Below are 22,361 nucleotides of genomic sequence, written 5' to 3'. Positions count from 1 at the left end.
ACACGTGTCAGCAAATTTGCCAATTAGAGAAGTCTGTGAAAATGAAAAACTTTAGACTTACTCCTTTGAAAGCAGAAACTTCCTGGAAACCTGTTTTACAGATATTGAAAATGATTGTACTCACAATTTTAAGTGTCATAGATTGCTAACTCGCTATTTAGTACATATACCAGACCTCAAACCTGTTTTTATTCCCATTAGAAACCTCCAAATACTTTGTATCCATTTAGTGGTGCTCTATTATTTTGTGTGGCATATCCACAATAGTCATAGTGTAGGAATCTAGATCGCATTTCACTTTTGTTAAAACCTTTCTATGAAGGATCCATTTAGAATGGCTCTGTGGGTTGAATAATTTGATGTTTTGCTATTTGCCTGTTGGATAATGCAAAAGGTATTATCTGCTGAACATGCATGGATTCAGGCCCAGATTTTTGGAAAGCCAACATATATTGTACAATATAGCAACACATTTCCAAGTTAGAACTAAATGGTGTTGTATAAAGGATAAATATCATTATTGAGACTTTATATAGACTAGTGAAAAAAAAAAGTGGAGTATCCTATAAAGCAGTGATGTCAAACTCAAATACACAGAGGGCCAAAATTAAAACTTAGAAAAAGGCACGGACCAACCTTAACATTTGAGGAAATCTTTCCTTCTCATTAGATATAAACCCTTTTATGGGGCATATGGAAACAAAGGGGTTTTGCATCACATTAAATCTAGAACAAGCTTATAATAGAAAAAGAGGCAATTTTTTTAAAAACTTTATTTAAGAAAAAATCTTATGCCTCTTTCCAACCATTCAAGTCCATGCCTTGGAGTAGCAAGGAAAAGTACAGCTGAGTGCTGAAAATGCCAGACGCGGCCAATGCGGGGCAAAATCTTATGAGTGGCCCACCGCTGAAACTCCCCCTACGTTGAAATAGGGCTGCTATTAAAATTACCAGCATTTTTTGTGTCTATAAAACAGTCCAGTGCGGGGCCACGCATAGGCAGAGAGCCTGCTGGTCTATAGATGCGAGTGATGCCAGGAAGTGTAGTTGCCTCCCTATTTCAATGCAGCGGTGGGCCAGCTGCAGTTCATATTTAGGATTCATTTGGGGCCAAAAAAAAGGCTGTTGTGGGCCAATTGGCCCCCGGGCCAGAGTTTGCCACCCCTGCTATAAAGGTAGAACTAGTTTATGCATGTAGATAGATTTTTATGTGTAAATACGCACATTCTATATGACTTACTTGGTCCATCCAGTGTTGAAAAATGATGGCAGAAAAAATGTGAAAATATAGGATCACATTCCCCCATATACCAGCTCTCCATCTTGCCAAATTGTATATATTACATATACTGAAACATTGAGAAGACTAGAAAATGGGCAGACTGTATTTAAAACAGAGCATTACACCAGCAATAGTGCATTGACACTCTTCACTCTATAGCTCCTAGTCATAAGGCCAAGTCAAAAACTAGTCGTATAACTAAGCATTGCAGTGCAAAAAGCCTTAAGACTACTTTGCTGTATATCTGATTTAAATAAAGCCTCAGGATGCTCTGTCCTGTTCCTGGATTCTTTCTGTATCTGCAATGTTTTATTTTAATTATTGAGAATTAGCTATTTTTATTTTAAAAAGGTTGAATCTTGCAAATTAAAGAACATTTATTCCTGTATTCCCATGGATCATAAGCATATGTGAGTCATTTTTATATGTTCCCTCTTTTGGAATTTGAACCGTAGTAGTACTCATTTCATGTTTTTTTTTGTACTTAACTTTTCTAAGTAACATGTTTGTATTATAGTAGTTTATAATATATATATAATATTAATATAGTTTGCATGTTTTGCATAATTTTCTTTCGCTGAACCCAAAATATCGAACAGTCCAGATACAAATAATAACATATTCAGAAAGTGTCCATATTCCAAAATTCTAACATACTTGTAAGTTTTATCAAGAATTGTCAAATTGTGTCTAATATTCTTGAATCTCTTGAATCGGTTGCAAGTTTAAAAAGAGAATTATAAATTTTTTTATTGCATTTTGTTCCTTAACTACCATAAAATAAATATAAATGCTGCCAAAATAATACCAAGACCACAACAAATGGATACAGAGAAAACTATCACTCAGGAATAAAGCATTCTGTGTATAGCCTCACGTAAACTGGTAATAAAAGAACTGTTTGCCCTTTTTCAAAGCGGAAATATGTAAAAAAGAAGTTGTGCATAGAAAGAGTTTGGTGACATTATTTAAATATGTACTTTTATATTGGTTTGAACATTCACATGTAATTAAAGCAGTAATTAGACCAAACATTCTGCAGATACAGCGGATAAGGATTACAACCACGATCTGTTTCTTATTGCTGGACATCTAGCAGCCAGGAAATGCGGCAGGCTCCATCTGACTTGCTGCAGCTTATAATGCAAACTTTATTTCACTGCATAACATAAACATACAATAAATGTATGTAGGATATGATGATTATAGGATACAATGTTTGGTGTTACAGAAAAACAAGAAATTGAATGTTATAAATGATTGTTTTGCTGCAGCAGATTCATTTTCTGAAGTCTGTTTTTTGTACATTGTTTTAATATTTCTTGAACTACACTCACTAGACTAGAATGAGTTCCACCTTTATTGCACAGGGTTGTGTCTGCATTAAACATTAACTCAGCGTTTGGAATTCATGCTTTAGAGACACCTAAATGATTTCATATAAAAGAGTAATTACTAAAACTTACTGCAGTCAAAGACAGTGGTAGCAGTACATTGACCTGCTTGACTTTAATGAATCTTTACTGTATTTTTTAACAGCTGGAATTTGCCCTTTCATGCTCTTAAAAACTGAAAATAAGAATACGGTAATTTTAGCCTTCCCAGAACAGTCTGTTTTAATAGTAGGTTACACTGTAATATAGGCCTTTGCAATCTTAACTTTTGCCAGCAGATGTCTCCTTTGTCTGTAAAAGACTTCTCCAAGCAAACAGCTAATGCAAGTGGTTTTAAAATAACCTTTTAAGATCTTCCCATCAACCTGTTGTTTCATTTTTTTTATTAATGTAATGCCTTATAAAATACATCATTTTTTTACTATCAAGAGCTTAAAGTACCTAAAACTGGAAACATGTAAATTACATAACAAATGTTTGAAATTCTGGTGCATATATATCTATATCTATCTATCTATCTATATATATATACATATATATATATATATACATATTGTATACTGTAGGAAGACAAAAAAAGATTGCATGAAAACCGACTTTTCTGTCAATATGCAAAACGTTTAGCAGTCCCACCAATTGAATTATATTAGTGTACTCATTTTTTTTTTTTTAGTTTACCTTTGCTGTTGCAACGTTTAATGAATATTCCTAAATCTCTAGCGGATCCCACAATGTCTACTTACTGTTTCATGGTCCTGATGATTTGTCCCATGCCACCATCTTCATTGTGTGGCACACTTCTTGATAAAGCATGCCCATGTCATTTCATGTCATGCATTCACATAGGGAGATAAGGTGCAGGATTCTGAAAAACCCACTTGTAACATGTGTACCCCAGGACACCACCTTACCACTCAAGCCTACCTATATAAATAACCTCTCCTTGCAACCCTAAAAAAGTTGAATAAGGAAAAAAGCAGAAGAGGAAAGTGGACATTAAGGCAAAGTTTGAACCTTCCTATATTAGTCTTTGATGGGAATTTTGGTATCCTAGCCTCTATTTGGTTCTTGGATATGAGCATGTGCGAAGCTTAAAAGTTTGTAGGAAATCACATGAGTGCATGGGCAACTTTGACAGTTATTTATAAATGTATCTTCAATGAAGTATACAATGCACATGCATTAGTATAGAAAACATAAATATACATGCTGCCAAAATAATTATTAGTAAGTTTGATTATAGCATTTTATCATATTGATTTAACCTATCTTACCTTCATGTTCTTACCTTCCTTTGGGAAAAAATAAAATTGGTCGGTTTTGTTCTGCTTTAAAAAGGAAATATTTATTTTCACCAGTCAACATAATAAAGTTTCTTGTTTATGAATCATATATAAAATATAGCATAATAGTTCACTTTATGGTTTATAAGAATAAAAAATAGCTATAGTGGATACATAAAAAATTGCATTTCCTAGCAATAAAATTGCAGTATTGCCTCAAAACATTGTGCTGGTATAACTCTGACCATTTATAGCTAAACAGTATTACCATAAACCAACATCAGCCATCAACCTTCCATTCACTACTACTACACAATGATTATTCAAATTAACTGAAATATCTGTATCCAATCCGAAAATGAAGGGTCTGGAATCCTTCATTTCAGATCCTTCATTTAAACTCATAAAGTAATTGCCAACTGAAGTCGCAGCACAAAACTTTTGTACTTTTGCTTTGAATAAAGGTTGGTTTTCTCTTCTCGCATTAGGTTAATGATTGTCCTTTAATTATGTTAAGTACCAGGAGGGCTTGATGTATACCACTGTAAAACAGCAACACTGTAGAATTTTATATAAAATGAGTAAGATAAGAGACATGAATTGAATTCATAATGAATAAATCATTTAATCATTTTAGAGTGTACAGAGTGAGAAAACATAATTACATTTCTCAGGAAGTTCAATGTATCCATGTGGCCATCAACAGGAATAATTATTATCTGTAATATGTATTCTCAATCTGTTCATTGAAGGGTATAAGATTTATCTTAGACACATCTACAAATGCCAGGTAAAGTTCCATTAGCTGGATGGGGCTTACAGACCTTACTAATGATTGAATTTCATGTTGATTGGATTAGCAACATCTTGTCCTACCAGATTTATATTATACCTCTGAAGATCTCAAGGTTTATATTTGAGAACTTGTTTTTGCTCATGGTAATAGTATTGTGTCACACACACATGAACATTAATTGAACATTACTCTGTATGTGTGTATCTGATGATAACAACATTCAATAGTATGACAGCCATCTCTTGTTTTTGGTCTTAACTAGCTGTTGTTTTACTGCTTTGTCTTCATTCTTAAAATTTGGATTTTCACTGGAAGGGGTACTAAATTTTTCTGTGCAATTTCCCCTGTGCAGAACTGACTTAGGGCCCTCATAGTGAACTGTCTTAGAACCCCTGTTGGCTGAGGAGGGTTCGGGGCCCTCGTGCAGTGGCACACTTTAAACCTCCTTATGTCATCTCTTGATTAGCTTAACATTTTTCATGCCCCACACTAAACACTTCATATAAAAATATATGGTACGTGTTCAGTTTATTAATAAACTAAATCTTTTTTCAGTCTTCTAAAATTACTTAATCATATGCAATCTTGTCAATGATTGGGAATACAGTGTGGACAGAATTTTACCTTTATTAAGTGAAAAATCAGTTTGTACTTCTGTAAATCAGCACCAATGCCTTAAGCATACTCAGAGATTTAGGACCTGTCGAGAAGCCCATAAAAATGCTATTGCAAACATTTGTTAGTACCTGTTTCAATGCCAGTAGAATGAACAAATACTATACAGCATTGTTCTCAAGAGAGGGGAGGGGGAAGAATGAGCATGAGGCTCCCTGCTGCATCCTCCTTATTCAAAACAACATTGTTGGTTTCTGTTGGTTGTTTAGTGATCCACCAGACAAAAAATCAATAAATGTTGTAGGATGACCACTGTGCAGAAGTCATTTGCACACAGAACTATAGTGAAAGTTCATCTCAGGTGACAAAAATCTTGTGTCTACACACTTAGTAAGCTTAATAAGCTTAAGTAGGACATGATCCTTGTGTATTATAGTAACCTTCAACTTAACCTGCTTTAATTCTCCCGGTACAGCCCCTTTCTCTAACTATACAAAGAATTATAGGTTAAGCTAGGTAGGTAGATGGGGTTTGGCATACTGTAGCACACATGCTGTGTAAAATAAATACAAATACAGAAAACATCTTACTTATATCTAGAAGATACCCATGATTACAAGCATAATGTGAGGTCATAAAAAAAACTTATTACTAAGTAATTTTTTTTCTACATGGCCATGAGTCAAAAACTCACAAAAGTTAAACATAAAACATGTCAACAAATGAAAAGTAACACTACAAAGGTTTGGATACACAGTAGTCATATCTCCAAGCAACATCAACATTCACTCTACTGTAGCAATGGAAGAACTGTGTTGTTACCCTATACAGTATCTAACACACCAAAGACAGCAAATAAGAGAAATCTATTGTTCTGCTTTACATACACTTTAATAATAAAAAAAAGCCAATTGGGTGATTTTTCCCATATACAATTATTTGCAGATTTTTTCACACATTACTCAAATAGAATATATCTAATGTTAGAGCATATTTTAATTACTTTTATCTGTTGAAACATTTTTTTTAAACTGTGTTGAAATACTATGTTTAAAAACATGTTGTATTCCATTGGTGATAGGCTTCATTAATAGTTTTGACTTATGTACATTATCTTTTCATGTATAGACAGGGTTAATCTGCACAGAAGTGCTGTTTGGTAAACATTGTGCCTTGCGGACATTTGTCCTTATCACAGAATCTCTATAAAATTTGGCATCTTTCAACACAAATGTCAGTTTTTGATCAAGGAATCTGTAGAGTGGAACAGTATTATTAATGTAGGTCAGAGCTGAGGAGCCTTGCCAGAGCTGTGCAAAGTATCTTTACCATACAACAGTGCCTACATCATTAAATTACAAACTAAATTCAAAGTAAAATTTGAGAATAAATTGCACTGATCAGTGTGTATGAAAAGGTTACATATATAATGTAAAATGTAACTTGGAATATAAATGTGTGAGTGTGCAAATAAAATGAGGCTGGGCATTAGAGAGTTCTTGTTACAATGTAATGACATTTCATACTCACCAGTGAAAGAAGGGAGGTTGTGAATTCTTCAATTCATGCTAAAAAATACTCAATAACTAATAAAAGCGTGGTCTAATATCTAGTTAGTAGTCTAATATCTAGAGTGGGTAAAGTTATAGAAATTGCCCAATTTCAGTAAAAGATGTTGTATTTCAGATAAATGACATTGGTATATGTTTTTTGTTATGAATGGTTTTGTTTGCAAATGATAACACAGCTCAACAAATTTTTTTTCACTTGCCAAGGATTTTTTAATATATTTAGTGTATTTCAGGTCTGCTGAATCCAGAAATGACATCAGTTTCATTCAATTGGCTGTAGTTCCTGTGATATAGGAATTGGAATAGACGAATTTACCAACAACAAATGTTACCACAGCATATCATTATCAATCTTTATTTACACCAATGTTTTGCATTTTATTTATTAAATGTAGCATTATTTTCATGAAACTTTCATTTGCCTTTATACATTTTTTTTTTTACAGAAATATGAGTTCTTCAAGAAGTTGTTTAATCGACCCTAATATATTTTGCTAGATTTGTGGTGAATATTCTCAGCAAAAACAGAGAAGAAACATTACAGAATATGTAAACCAAGCATTTCTTGCATATATTGGTATTAACCTCCTGGGCGTTACACTGATGTCTAGATTTCTGTACCAAAAGCGTTAGACTGTTTTTCATGAAATTTTTTTTTTTACATTTTAGACCTGTAAGTTACAGAAATATGTCCGAACAAGGGTCTAGTAGATATCATGAATATAAAAACATGTTTGAAACACACAATCATGTAAAAAAAAAATGTACATTTAATAAAATCCTATCCTATTTTTTTTGCATAGAAATTTTTGTTTATATTGTGGGCTTGTAATTCTTAGTGTTAACTCCCGGGTATGATAATTATATTTATTTATTATATTAAAATCATAAATTATAATATAATACATAAATATAAATAATAATTTAAAACAATAATGAAATAATAGACAACAATGTAATCTAAAAATAAAATTAAAAATGTACTTTTATTTTTATTTCATGTTGTGTGGTGTTTTTGTACTGTAAAAAACATTTAAAAGCAGATTACATTGTACTCTGCTTTTAAATTTCCCTCCCTGACACACCCCCATACATCACCAATCACATCACTGGAAGATAACTCATCCTCCGGGTGATGTGAGGGGGGAGGATTTCCCTGCGTGCCTCACACAGAGACACAGGCACACGCTGGAAGCTGCTCGTATCTCCGGAGAGATGCACAGTACAATGTAGGATTTCTGCATTGTGCTATACATCTCACTACAGATAACAGCAAGAGGAGCTGCGGACACTGGGTGAGTATTTCCTTTCAGTTGTAATCCGATTGTCATACAATGTATGACAATCGGATTGCAACATAACATTTGTTTACATTTAACCACCTGGTGACAAAAACTCGGGGTTAACCATAATTGCAAAAGTTTTTAGCCTGAGCATGCTCGGGCTTAACGGCAAGGTGGTTAAACCTGGGGGACCAAGATAAGTATTGAGCTCCCCATATGGTATGGAAAACTTGTGTAGAGTGTCTATGTCAGTGGAAAAATGGAAAACTGAAATGTTTGAACTTTGGTGTACCTATGGTATGGTGAGAGCCCAAAAATCATCATGATAATTGTTGTTTTTGTGCTGTGCATATAAAAGGTTTCAATCATTACAAGTGGGAGTACCCTGATTTGGAATCAGCAAGACGACCTGTGCCGCATGGTGCTGATGTTCCCATACCAGTGTTCAGTACACTCCCTGATATTCCTGTACCTGACATGGAGGATATACAGGGTTTGGAGTGTAATCAGGGAGTTAGCAGTGGAAGTGAATATGACGGAAGTGTTTCATCAAACCAGCAGTTCTCCCAAGAAGAGCTCAATGATTTAATATGTGACCTAAGTCTGTCAAAACAAGCATCTGAACTTTTAGCATCCAGGCTAAAAGAAAAGAACTGTCTGAGACAGGAAGGTAAAATAACAGTTTATATGACAAGGGAGGAGACACTCCTACCATATTTCAGTGAAGATGGAAACTTTGTGTACTGTTGTAACATCCCTGGACTACTAGCCCATATGGGAGTACCAGAATACCGAGGAGAATACTGGCGGCTTTTCATAGACAGTTCCACTCTGTTGCATAATGACAACTGCTATGCATCTATTCCAATTGGTCACTCAACAAAACTTAAAGAAGAATATGAAAATATCAAAATGGTCTTACAAAAGCTTTGCTATCATGAACACCAATGGTCCATATGTGTTGATTTAAAAATGGTGAACTTCCTACTTGGACAGCAAAGTGGATACACAAAGTACCCATATTTCATCTGCTTGTGGGATAGTGGAGCAAAGCAGGATCACTGGAAAAAAATGACATGGCCTCCAAGGGAAAACATGAAAAAAAGGTGCAGCGAACATTTTTAACGAGCCAATGGTTGAGAAAGAAAAAAATCATTCTCCCTCCACTACATATAAAGTTGAAAATAAACAATTGAAATTAAACAATTTGTTGAAGCTCTAAACAAGGATGGTGATTGCTTCAAATACATTTGTAGATTCTTCCCTGGACTGAGTACTGAAAATTAAAAACAAGGATTTTGATGGGCCCCAGATTCAGAAACTGATAAATGATTCAAATTTCACAAGTTACCTGACTGATACTGAAGCTTCTGCCTGGCACAGCTATGTCATGGTTGTCAAAAACTTCTTGGGTAATCATAAAGCACAAAATTATGAAGAACTGGTACAAAACTTTTTCTTACACTTTAAAAATATGGGTGCTACTTTAAGCATAAAGGTACACTATCTTCATAGCGATTTGCAAAAATGTATTCACAAAAATGTATAATAAAAGCACGAAAAAAATACCATATAAAGTGGGTATCAGTATTACAAATATGTGCTTTAATTTTTCACAATACCTTTTTTTTTTTTGAGATAATCACCACATCTTTTAACTCCAAGGTTGATGACAGGAAAATTGAATGCTATGAGACTCCAAACGTTTCGCATACAGGTTATAATGCTTCAGCTGAAGTATTTATGTACTAGATATTGTAAATAATAATCTTACCTACAGACACCATATCCTCCGTTACCTGTACAGGTACCTCTTACACTTAAAAATACTAGGTGATTTTATTTTACAAGATATGCATACATTACATTGTACTGCAAAGTCCTCTTTAAATGTCAGCTTTGTAGGAATTTACTTATACCTGAATTTTATTTTATTTGTCCCTTTGTTTCTGAATACATATGAAGAAGCAGTTTAATTGTACAAAATGCTAATTTTGTGAATTTGCTGGATAACTGCTGGATAACTCAAATGTAAAAAGTACTACTAATCACAGAAGTACGTTAGTATGTTTTCCATGCACTAAGCAGCGCAAGTGTAAATCTGTGAATAAATAGCCATCAATGTCCCAAAAAGAAATGACATTATTCTCTTGTCTATAGATAGTATTTTAACTTATCTTTTCACTCCTAATCTCTGGATTATTTGCTTTGTGTTAGATACAAAAACTGGTAAATCACTGAATCATGCTAAGTTAATTGGAAATCAATAAAAATGAACACTATTAGCTTTTATTGGTAAACAAAACACTTACAGAAGCTCATTTCAAGAATATCTTATCTACAATGTCAAACAAAAGGACAATCTATATGGACACTGTCAGCAGGTTTGTGGCTCTGTTCACATGAAGATCAAACAAGATGAAAAAAATCAAGTGAATGTGTTCTGTATATCCTTTCCATGATTACATGATATAAGAATGCAAATCACAAGCAAGTTGTTCATTTTGTTTAGGAGAAATCCTGCTCCAGGTCTCTAAACTGATTTAAACTTAGTGTTGTTGAATAGCGGAATTTCAAGCAGGGTTTTTCTTGCAGCCAGTGCCACCAGCTAGCTTGGTTTTTAGATGAAAGAATATGTTTAGACCTTTTTTTCATGCACCCTAAAGGTTTATTTAAAAGCTGTAACTTTGATTTAGTTTGCTAGTATTTGCAAAAGTATAGCCATGTCAAGATGTCAACATGATCATAGAGGAGTATTTCTTCTATTTTATAAACTATTTTGAGGTTTAAAATAACCTGTGAGTTTAACAAATTCAGACAACATCAAGAAACAGAAAAAAAGTAGCGTATACATGGGGTTCCTGTTTATCCATAGGGTATCTTTATGGGTGTCCACCCAGGTTTGCCCATAGATGACTCAAGCAACAGGCTTTGTATTGTGGGATAAGGTGCCCAGTGTTCCTATATTTGCATGTAATTTTAAACATACTAAACCCATATATATGATGTCATAGGTCCTAAATCCTGTTGCATGGAGCAGAGCCATGAAATGACATAGAAATGTCTCGTTGTAGCATTTCTTTTGTGTGCCCAGGGTGAGGACTGGAAAGCTCTCAAGGCCAAATCAGTTTTTTAAGTTTAAGACTTGCTTAGGACTGAAATTTCATTTTTTATTTTTCAGCGTAGAGTTGAGCTTCTGCATTTTTGTATTTTTTAGCAGGGCTGCCAATCATAGCGATGGGTCAGTAGGAACATTCAAGAGGCAGGTGGGGGCAGACCAACCTTTAACTAAGGAGTTTTGAAATTGGTTACTTATTGTAGCTCATAATTTTTGGCAACACTATTGCTTGAAAAGTCATGTAATGGTTAGTGCAGGCATCACAAAGTGCTTGAATTTTTCTGCTGCAGATTGTTCAGTGTTGTTCTGGTAATAAAAGGTTTATTTTAATACAATAACAAAAATATAAAAAAATAATGAATATGTAAGTCACATCAAAGATTTGTAGCTGCAAATAGTATCTGACAAATTTGAGCTGACTAAAAATACTCTATATTTTTCACATTAGGTTGCTCAGTATCATGAGGTTAAAATCGTCCATGTAGTTCAGCCCTAAAGGTTTCTCATCTTGACATCCAAAAAAACTGAGCTCGATAGCTGTAGCATGAAAACTAGTGCAACTGTAGGTGTTTATTTCAATAAATTTCAATGCCAGCAGTATTCTGTCAGATAGTTAAACAGCTGCACATTCATATTTCAGACAAGTTACCAATTTCCATGATTCTGGGTCATTAAAGCCTTGCTGAACATTGACTTAATTAAGTACTATTTATAGGCAGACAACTAAAAATAAAAGCTGAGTGACATGAAATATCAAAATACAGTGTGCTTCAATTTTAATGGGCAATGAAAATAAAAAGTTATTTGATGTATGTTAAGACAACTTATGCATTTGATTTTTTAATTTCTACCTGTCCATATTGGGAAACCAAAATCATAATTTAACATTGCAGAATATTTATCTCTAACTCTAATGTCTAACCCAGGGGTCGTCAAATTCTGGCCTTTAGGCAAGATACAGCCTGGCCAGTAGTTCGTTCTAGCCTAACGCCCCCTGGCCGATGCGACCTAATGCCGGCCGGCTACCCGCCGCTCTGGAGTCGCGGGATTCCGGCCGGATCTGCCAGGGGGCGTTAGAAACTACCAGAGCCGCCGAAGCTCTGGTACCGCCTCCTTGCTTTTGCTCCCCTATTTACTGCGGTAAACAGGGAAAGCTCCCTGGAGGTAAATCCCTCTCCTCCGCAATGCACACTCCCTGGTGGTGGGCGGAGCCATTAGGGCAGATCCGACCTAGTGTACTCCTGCCCACCCTAGTGTACCCCTGCCCACCCTAGTGTGCTCCTGCCCACCCTATAAATGGCCTAGTGGTTATAAAACTTTGCCGACCCCTGGTCCAACCTATAGTATTTTACTGTATTGTTCAGATCTTAAAAGATCAATATATATTAAATATATATATATATATATATATATTTATATATATGATATTGGGTTAAATTGTAATTGTTGTAACAATAATCACAGGTATTTTTCACTCCAACCCTTTTTCTGGGATGCATATATGATTTTACCACCCAGGTATAAATACGTTCCTTTTAGGTCTTTAGAGGCAATACTTAATCTTTTGAAGTGGTTCTCTATGATCTTGAAAGCTTGTGAACAAAACCTATGTACAATGTTTTTTCTGTTAGAACAAATGTAATCCCTCTCAATGTCACTGTCTGCTATTCTGTTGGCATTTTCTCGCAGCCATGAAACCTGTCAGTCATTGTTTCATTCTTACTTGCAGTGTGTACATCTTTCTTTTAATGCCTCCTTCTAGATCCTTATATGAAAAAAATATCTTTATAAATACATTTTCATACATATGATGTTTAATTTAGTAACCAGTTGAATTTTCTGCTTCCATGTGAGCTGGTGGTCATCTGTGGCTGTTCTATTTTTATATTTCAGGTGTTAAAAATGAAAAAAAAATAATTAATAATAACTAACAAATTTAAAACATATGACCTACAAGCTATTTATTTAAATGTTTTAGATATCTGATCTGAACAATATATTTGTGGCTGATGTCATTATAAATGGGAAGGGGCGAAAGAGTTAAGATTTGCTCCCTTGACATGGTCTCTAGACCTAACAACCAATCATTGGCCCGTCTCACCTGATTAGGCAAATTACTTCACTCATCATACCAATTTTTACACTGGCTGTTGAAATGCAAGGGGCATGAACATAGGAACATAGGTAAGATAAGGTAAGTTTAAAGCAAGGATCCTGTCAGTGGAAGGTTAAAGGGTCTTTCTAGCCTGAAGTTACACATGTTTTTGTAGCTACTAAACTGACTGTAGTTTATCTGTAAGGACAACAATTGATCAGTACCATATGGAACATGTGGCTCTTGATGGTGTCAAAAAAATATGTGCAGTAATTCTTAAAACATGCTACACAGTTCCCAACATTAAGACCGACTGTTAAAATGACAATGTCTTCAAATAACATAATGATCTCAACAAAACTATTGCAGGGTATAAAATTCGTAATAAAGTTTGGGTCTAAATAAACAGATTTCTTATTTTACTGTTGACAACTACTGGTGATGTAAATTTTGTAAAAATGTTCTGTTACTGTTTCGAGCAGCAGTGAAAGTCATATTTAGTCATTGGAACAGTTACCAGAAAGTCCTTCCTACTTCTTCATGCTGTGACAAAAAATCTACAGTTCATTCAATGTCTATCTGTGATTAGACCATCAGAATTTATATTTTCTAACTAGCAAAATAATATTTCAACATTAGCTGTTTATGTTGAGCAATAGATATCATTTGTAATATTTATCTAACAAAAGTATTGTAAAACCATCATTTGATCATTTATAGTATATATAATTAGTGAACAATCTACTATCCAGCTTCTGCTGTTCACTCTTCTGTTTTTGGTCTCTTGGACTACTATTTATTTTTTTGTAAATCCAACTAGCTGTTTTTGTGTTGTAGATAAACTTTTTACCCCAACTGTGAACAAACAAAACACATTTTTATTATGCATTTTCTTTGGCACTCTACTAGGGTCACACCACAAAATGAAGGGAGAAGTCATATGAACCTCATAATGAAAACAGGTGGCAAACTTTTTTTTTTTAGGTACAAAATCAGTATCCATATTTTAAGGATAACAAACACTAAAGAAAGCATTATAAAAAGTTGTTATTATAACTGTTTGATAGTGATAAAATATATACAGTTTTTAGTTTCAACTTACATTTAGCAAAGTAACACCCTACTAACAATTAGTGGTACAACATTAATAGTTTTTCATGTGTTTTTTTTTTTAATTATTTCTGACAATATAATGGAAATTCCCATCTGCATTATATTGTCCATGTATATTTTCAGCTGTTGGAAAGATCATTGTTTAGTTCATTATAGGTTCCTTTGAGATGTGAGCATACTTACAAAAGGTTACATTTAACAGAGAACAATAGAGACTTGAAAGTAAAATATTGACTTACAGTGTGTGTGTTTATTGATCCACAGGTCTCCTGACAAATGCAACAACAGTACCCTGCAGAAGGAGTTCAAGCTTGTGAGAGCGATGTACTTTAGACACTTTCACTGCTGTGGATCATCATCTTGTATGTCATCAACTCAGTCTGTTCCCCAGTATCTCATAAAAGACTGCATAATATCTCTACATTATGAGCTAAACTTTGTCCTTCCATGTAAAGGATCACACGAAACAAGAATTCTCTACACTGGTTCAAGATACGCTTGGGCATTAGCAATACAGTTCATGGTTAACATTTCATCGATGGTACGTGTAGACTTGATGTTACCGACTTGTTTGAAATTGAATATTCTATCACTTTGAAGGGTATTCGACCACCCCAATCAGCCTTAGAAGGAAGACTGTTTTGTCTACAAGAGGACTGAGGTGCAAAAGCGAGTGACTTCTTGTGCCCTGGACTGTGAGAATTTTCTTATGTGTTGGATTTAAATAAAATAGACCAAAGAGTACAGCCTATGTTAAAATGAACAAAGACCTAATATCATCAAGCATATTGGGATTACTTGTAAAAGTTTAACATGAATGCTTACTTATGATTTAACAAAACACGAGTTTTCAGCATTTCCAAAACTGGGGTTTTACTAGCCAGTGGACATCTCTATGGACATCTGCACCAAACTAGATGCAGAATATAGCTCTTCAAGAGAACAACTAAGAAGCCTAATGAAGCATGGAGAAAACAATAACAGCCTATGTTTTAAAACACATTTCACAAAACAGAAACTGTCTTAATGATATCTTTATTCCTCTGTACTTAGAATGACATTTCCATACTAAAACTCATTTTCACTTTTAACCAGTAAAATAGGCCTCTTCTACAATTCCATTTTGATAGATGAAATTGGATAAAACGGTATTTGCAAAAGAGCATGTTTGGTCACTTGTGGCCTCATTCGGTACACCATTTAGCACCAGAGAGAAAATTAAAGAACAAAAGTGACACTTGTTTGAAAGAGATCATTAAATGTATTTTGAAAAGCCTAAAGTTATATATTTAACAGTTTTTATATGTTGTATATTTGTAGAAAATCCTATTTAACAATTAACGTGGTAACTCTGCAATCAATGTCAGAGTTCTGTTGTGTTTATTACTTCAGTTGTCTCTGAAGTCACCAGTGTAGTTTGCTTTCTTCCATTGGGACGTTTTGGATGTAAAGCATGAGCAGAGAGGACTCTGTAGAAAAAGCAAAGAATAATGTTTATATAATATAAATGCATTCAACCATTGCACTGTTGAAAAGCATTTTCTTTTTTTGGTTTATGCGTACTGGTAAAAAAAATGTTGAATACATATCTATGTTGCTTTTCCACATTACTTTTAGCCCTGCTTATGAGTGCACATATATTACAGTTTATTGGGATATACATGAAAGGTACAAGTAAGCCTGTAAAGTTTTTTTATAAGTTATATCTAAGAGGTAATGATGGACCTTCTGTAGCCTTAATGAAAAACATGGGCTGATGAAAGTTATTGTGATGACTTCATCATGTTAAAAATGATGACCTTAATAATGTCTTCATGTAGAAGATGTTTTTTTTTTTGTTTTTTTTTTTTAATCTGAGCAGTTTATTTTAGGCAACTGACTTATATTTTTTACTTCAATCAAACACTACGCAATGGGGTTGATTTACTAATATAATGTATGCTGTTTTCTTAGCAAAATAAATTAACCCTTGCAAAGAAAGTTTCACACACCTTAGTGAATGAAGTGAAGACCCTAAAAACTTCAACCACATTCAACCACAATCAAGTAAAAAATCAATTTTCTTTACATTTTTTTGCGCAAAATTTTGCTTACGTCACCAAGTGAAAATGTATGATAACATTTACTTTGCCAAGAGTCTAAACTTATTAAGTAAATCAACCCTAATGTTTTTCTGTATAGAATAGAGCAGCATAGGTACAATAAATTGCACACTTTTCCTAAATGCTACAATCCTAGTTCCAGATCCTGAAATAGACAAATTTATAGTGCCGGCATTGCGGTTCAACATAATTGCATCACAAATTGTATCTGGTGGAATTAAGGCTCTTTAGAAAATGATCCGATGGAACCATTGCTACTTTCTATTTGCCTGTATCAGCAACCGGGGGTCAAGGGCTTGTTTCATCAATATTTTGTACCTCTGAAAAGCAGACCCATTTAGAATGCAAGTCTATTTTTTGTTTTCATTCTCATATAATAGATAGGCACACAATTTGGCCCTAATACACTATACTGGAAGAGTGACACAAGTCATGCATGGTAAAGTCATGCATGCAGGTATACGAGAGTCACAAGAGGACTGCAATAAAACCTTTATTAATTATGCTGTTTTCTATTCAATCATTCAATAAGGGCGGTAATGAACCACACAAACAATAAACATAAAATGTTATATCTTCAACTATACTGTATATCAAGACAAACTGCTTGTCATATGATTGGTGGTAGGGCTGACTGCAACAAACACTGCAAATGACAAAAAAATATGAAATAGAAAAATATATTTTTTTTTTCTTTTACTCTTAATATTTGCTTTATTGTGTTTCTTGAAATTGCCCATGTAAATTTTGCTCCATGTTGTTTAATTGTTAAAGCCAGCCTTCTTCCAGTAGATGGTTGCCCTGCCACAGTTATGTTGACAAATAGTTTGGCTTTCGGGAATAATTCTCAAATAAACTGCTCAACTGCTCAAGTGACTGTATCCAATGAATCATGAAAAATGTTTTACATATATATATATATATATATATATATATATATGTATGTATAGTGCATCCTACTTGTACCTGGAGATATATTGCCAATACTCTGTACAAAATTTACCTCATCTTTAGAACTCTAGTTTTTATTCTTCAGTTTCATGAAGTAAGAAATTAAATCTGGGTTGTGTGACGCTTATGGCACAAGGTACAATACAGAATTAATTTTTTTGTGTTTTTCAGAGATACTAGTGTGTTACATATAAGTGTACTGTCTTCCTGGCAGATGTTATTTTTTTAGGTATACCGTATTACATTACATTAGTCTACTTGAAACCATACATAAATACCACAATTAACCCTTTGATATTCATTTATTTTGATTTTCTTTTAGATATTGCCAATAAAGTAAACATTGAACTAAAGGTTAAAAATATAGAACTCCTCTATGGTTAACACTCAGAAAAAAGAACAATACAGACACACGTTTTGGAAACTGAAAAGGCTTTGAAGATTAGAAGGTTGGAAAATTGAAATCATTTTATTGTAGGGCTGCTGTTGCAATTTTTTAAGTTATCATGAGATTAAATATATTTTATAACAATCCATTTTGTTCAATTCATTTCACTACTATACAATTTCTCACTTTTTTTTTTTTCAAATACACCATTTTAAAACTTTTTTAAAGGCTAAAACAACATGTAAAAATGGTGTTCAATAATTCTGCCTTTCCAGTGATAACTGAAAGGTGTGAGTTTTACTTGTGATTATCAAACCAGTCTTTACATTACATACTACATCAGAAGTATAGAAAAAAAACTTCTAAAAAAGCAAGAACGTTCTCATATGGTATGGGTTTGGAGCAAAACATAGATTTGTTTGCTTTTAATATTATTTAAAAAATACTCCTTTGTTTTTTCAGCTCATTGTATTAACTCCTTCACCTCACAGAGTTAGCCAACAGCAATTCTAACAGTAAAATACCATTAAACAGGAAACACTCTGCCATTTTTAAGTTCATATACCATAACTTTAAAACAGATGAACTTATAGTTTTTGTCATTTAACATTTGCACTGTTGACTGATATATAGACGTTCCACCTGACTGGTATTTTCCTGCCTGGACAGTAATTACTGCTAGTAATTAAAGAGAGATATTCAAAGATTACGAGGACAGTACTTGTCCCAGAAAATGCAAGAACTATACTGGCAAGTAACTACTTGGAGTATGATAAGCCCTTCCTATATTTGTTTTATATATATATTTTTATATATATATATATATATATATATATAAAAATATATATATATATTATATTTCTGTTTATTTGTATTAACATTTTCAGAAAGCCAAGGCCAGTTTTGTGATTTTTTTTCCCAGTTTTGCTGCATCAATAGCTAATAGATAATAGTAACTGCGAGTATGCAATAGGAAAATTATTAAGTTAACATTTTTTTTTTAACTAGGGTATATGAATTTAAAAAAGGAGCTTTGGGTGGAAAAAAAATGAAAAAGCTAAATTGCCACAGCTTGCATTTTTTATATGCATTTTAGTAGATTCAAATACATACAAGAGTTTTCTTGTAGATTTTAAACTCAGGGATGAAGGGGTTAATGTACATAAAATGGATCAAGTACTTATACTTTATGCACTCAAAACAGCTAAAGGTGTCCATTTTTATCACTTTAAAATGTTTGCTGTTGTGCTGGTATAGCTCAAATATGAAAATAAAGATGTCTTTTTTATAGAGCCTTTTGGTCACTAAAACATGATGTCAATTATGCTATTTGCACAAATATTTGCACTACGTTTCTGAGTGTCTTATGATACGTCTGCTCTTATGACAAAAAATGGGGTTGCATAAAAGATTGAGGTTATAAAAAGAAGAGATTGGTATAAACTCTGCATTTCAACGACTGTAAATTAAATTAATGGTGTATTTTGTGTGTGGGGGGATTTGCTATGATTTATATGGTATTACGTTTCACTTATATCACTTCCCAACTAGATGTCCTGTGCCTTTACAACTTTATTTAGAACATTTCTTCACTTGTAAACCTTAGTGATGGTCTGCCGCTTGGGAACAGTAAATCGGGTGAAATACCTAGGCCATGATAACGGTAAACAAGCTGCAGGAAAAAACATTACTCAGCTGGCACAATGTGTCCATCAACTTCATACTAGGATTCTGTAAAAGAGAACATAAGTTAGAAAATATTGAAACAGACAGTTGGAAACAATTTGTCCTTGTTGATGCTTAGGAACAAATAATTTGAATATTGTCATAGTGCTTCATGGCACTTGTCTAAAAATTCATGTGTACATTGAATGGTATTACATGGAATTGTAATTTCAAGCTTGAGTCCAAGAAGAAAGTGGGATGACTTCTAGAACCATTGCTCTGATCATACTTGGTATATTCAAATCATTGAACAAATGATTTTTTATTCCAGCCTAATGTACACATAAACTAAGGTAAGTTGCATTTTGCGTTATAGGAATCCTGTGGCTATAGGATATGTAGGCTGGAATCTTTCCTTTTAAGAACTGGCTGCCTGGCCATCATACTTTTCCAATAGGTTTTATATTTTAGGATCAATGACCAAGAAGAAGCATGAAGAGTTTTGTTGTACTGTGACTTTATTTGTAGTTTGATGGGTCAAAATTTAGGCAAGTGACAAACAGGCAATTTTCATTTTCAGCAACTCAAGCCTCAGTTTCTCTTAGTACACTATTGAAAACACTATTTTCTTACATGAATGCAAGTCAAGTGCACATATCAAAGCATTTACCCCTCCTAAACTATTAACTAAATTAGGGTTAGTTTCTAAATAAGATGGTTTGCCCCAACAAGTTCTCTAAAGCAAACAAGTTGCCCATGTACCCCTTTAGTGCTCAGTCTGCAGTCAGCCTTTTCACACAGCCGCAGGATACCAAAGCATCAGATAGCACTGTATGAAGGCCTTTGGGCAACTGAGACTAATATTGACAACTGCTAAACAAGCAAGATTTGAATCCAGAAATAAACACTTTAACCCACCCAAAACTTTACAAAACTTCCAGGGTCTAGAACTCAGCAAAGAAATCATTTGAGTTATAAGAAACCAAAAAAAAATTACCATATACACCTATATTCTAAAATCCAGAATCTTGTCAGCCATTGCCTTATACTACATATTTACAGCTACATTAAAAAATGTTCATCTAAATGTACCTTGATCTTCAAACTTTAAATGTTCTCATGTTTACTGTTACATTTTTTTATGTTTGCATTTGATATAGAAATGTGTAGATTTTTTTTGTTACACACAGACAAGATTAGATACAGTTACACATATATAAATTCTTGTATCCTACAAACTTTCATTAATTTATCTACATGCTGATTGCAAATTATTTTTTATGTATATATTTGTAAATACAGTTATATGCGTTCAGATACTTTAATGAGGAAAAAGTCTGGATAATGCAAATTTGAAAAGCAGCCTTACAATTTCTCTTCCTACCTACACATGGTTAGAAAACTCAAAGTTTTCATCATCATCAAAGATCAACTTTTACTATCCTAGAGATGAAAGACTCAAAAAGGTGTTTCTGTAAAAAGCTACAATATAATAGATACAGAAAACCTCATAACCTCTCTAACATTCTATGAAGTAAATGGCATCAATCCAGAACAAAAGTGCTTGCAACATCCACATAAAATACAGACAATGTTAGGACCTAGATTACTGTTGGTTTATACACAACAAAAGCATAGCAATGTACTTGATGTAAAGCTAACAGCTCTTCCAATTCCTACTTTCTCATCTATCCTTAATGGGCACACTGAAGATCAGATAAATTATCTAAACCAAAGCTTCCATGTTGATGAAGCAGCCTGTCTACTGTTTAATAAGTACTCCAGGCAAATATGTGTCTGTATTATTTAATGGGCATTAAAAAAGGCTCCTGCATTACATGCTCATTACATCACAAGTAAATTAAAAACAGTCATGCAGGCTGGGGTGTTTTTTTTTTCAATTCTTCTCCATTTGATTTGCCAGTTGCTTAAAACTGACTGAATAATGCAGCATTATGTCTGTTATCAATTATTGCTGAAAAAAAAATAAAAAGAATTAGAAAAAGAAATAAACAACAACATGGTAGTGTCACAATAAACAGCCACAAACCCTTTTCTAGGTCTTGTATCTGTAAAATTTGACTGACTACCATGAAAACCAAGTGCAGACACTCCACAATACTTACTAGGGGTTTTGTACTGTGAAGTCCTAGGTCCAGTCATATTGGTACAATCAGGAAAAGCAAGAAAACAAATACTAAAAAATAAGTATAACATTTGAACCAAAACATACTACATCTATAATAGTAACTCTTTTTGTGAACAGACCATGCAGTAAAAACATACATTAAAAAGAATACCCAATCACATTTGAGTTTTTAATTGCAATTAATTGGATGATTAAATTCAACAGAGCGTAACCTCATTCACTAAGCTATGTTCAAATTCAGTTGCAAAGTGAGAATAATCTGCTTCTTTCGTAAATCAGATACATCTTTATTTATCAAGGCTTCTTAAAAAGGACAGCAAGCAGAATTAGCAGATTTTTCTAGTTTCTATTACCAATCCACTGCATAGGAAAATAAATATATTTACTACTACACACCAAAACAGAAACAGGTACAAATGATTGTCAGAAGGCTGACACACATATGACAACCACATGATTACATTACATTGATAACTTCAAAAAACGCTGATTAAAGAATGAATAATGAAACCAGAGGCTTGATACCAGATACATTGGGCAATACATACAGTTAGGT

General features: G+C 33.6%; 1 protein-coding gene across 2 annotated transcripts in view; it reads left to right on the top strand.

Moving 5' to 3' along the window:
* Positions 1 to 18,781, top strand: part of TAFA5 (TAFA chemokine like family member 5) — a 263,867-nt gene extending 245,086 nt beyond the window's left edge. For both annotated transcript variants that reach the window (XM_072401623.1, XM_072401622.1), the window contains one exon: positions 14,815 to 18,781. In XM_072401623.1, the coding sequence (XP_072257724.1) occupies positions 14,815 to 14,823 (9 nt within the window). In that variant the 3' untranslated portion in view covers positions 14,824 to 18,781. The remainder of the gene's footprint in view (positions 1 to 14,814) is intronic.
* Positions 18,782 to 22,361: the final 3,580 nt, after the last annotated feature.

This window comes from Pyxicephalus adspersus, chromosome 2, assembly GCF_032062135.1.
Source record: "Pyxicephalus adspersus chromosome 2, UCB_Pads_2.0, whole genome shotgun sequence".
Taxonomy (NCBI): domain Eukaryota; kingdom Metazoa; phylum Chordata; class Amphibia; order Anura; family Pyxicephalidae; genus Pyxicephalus; species Pyxicephalus adspersus.
This window is presented reverse-complemented; position numbering and strand designations above follow the sequence as displayed.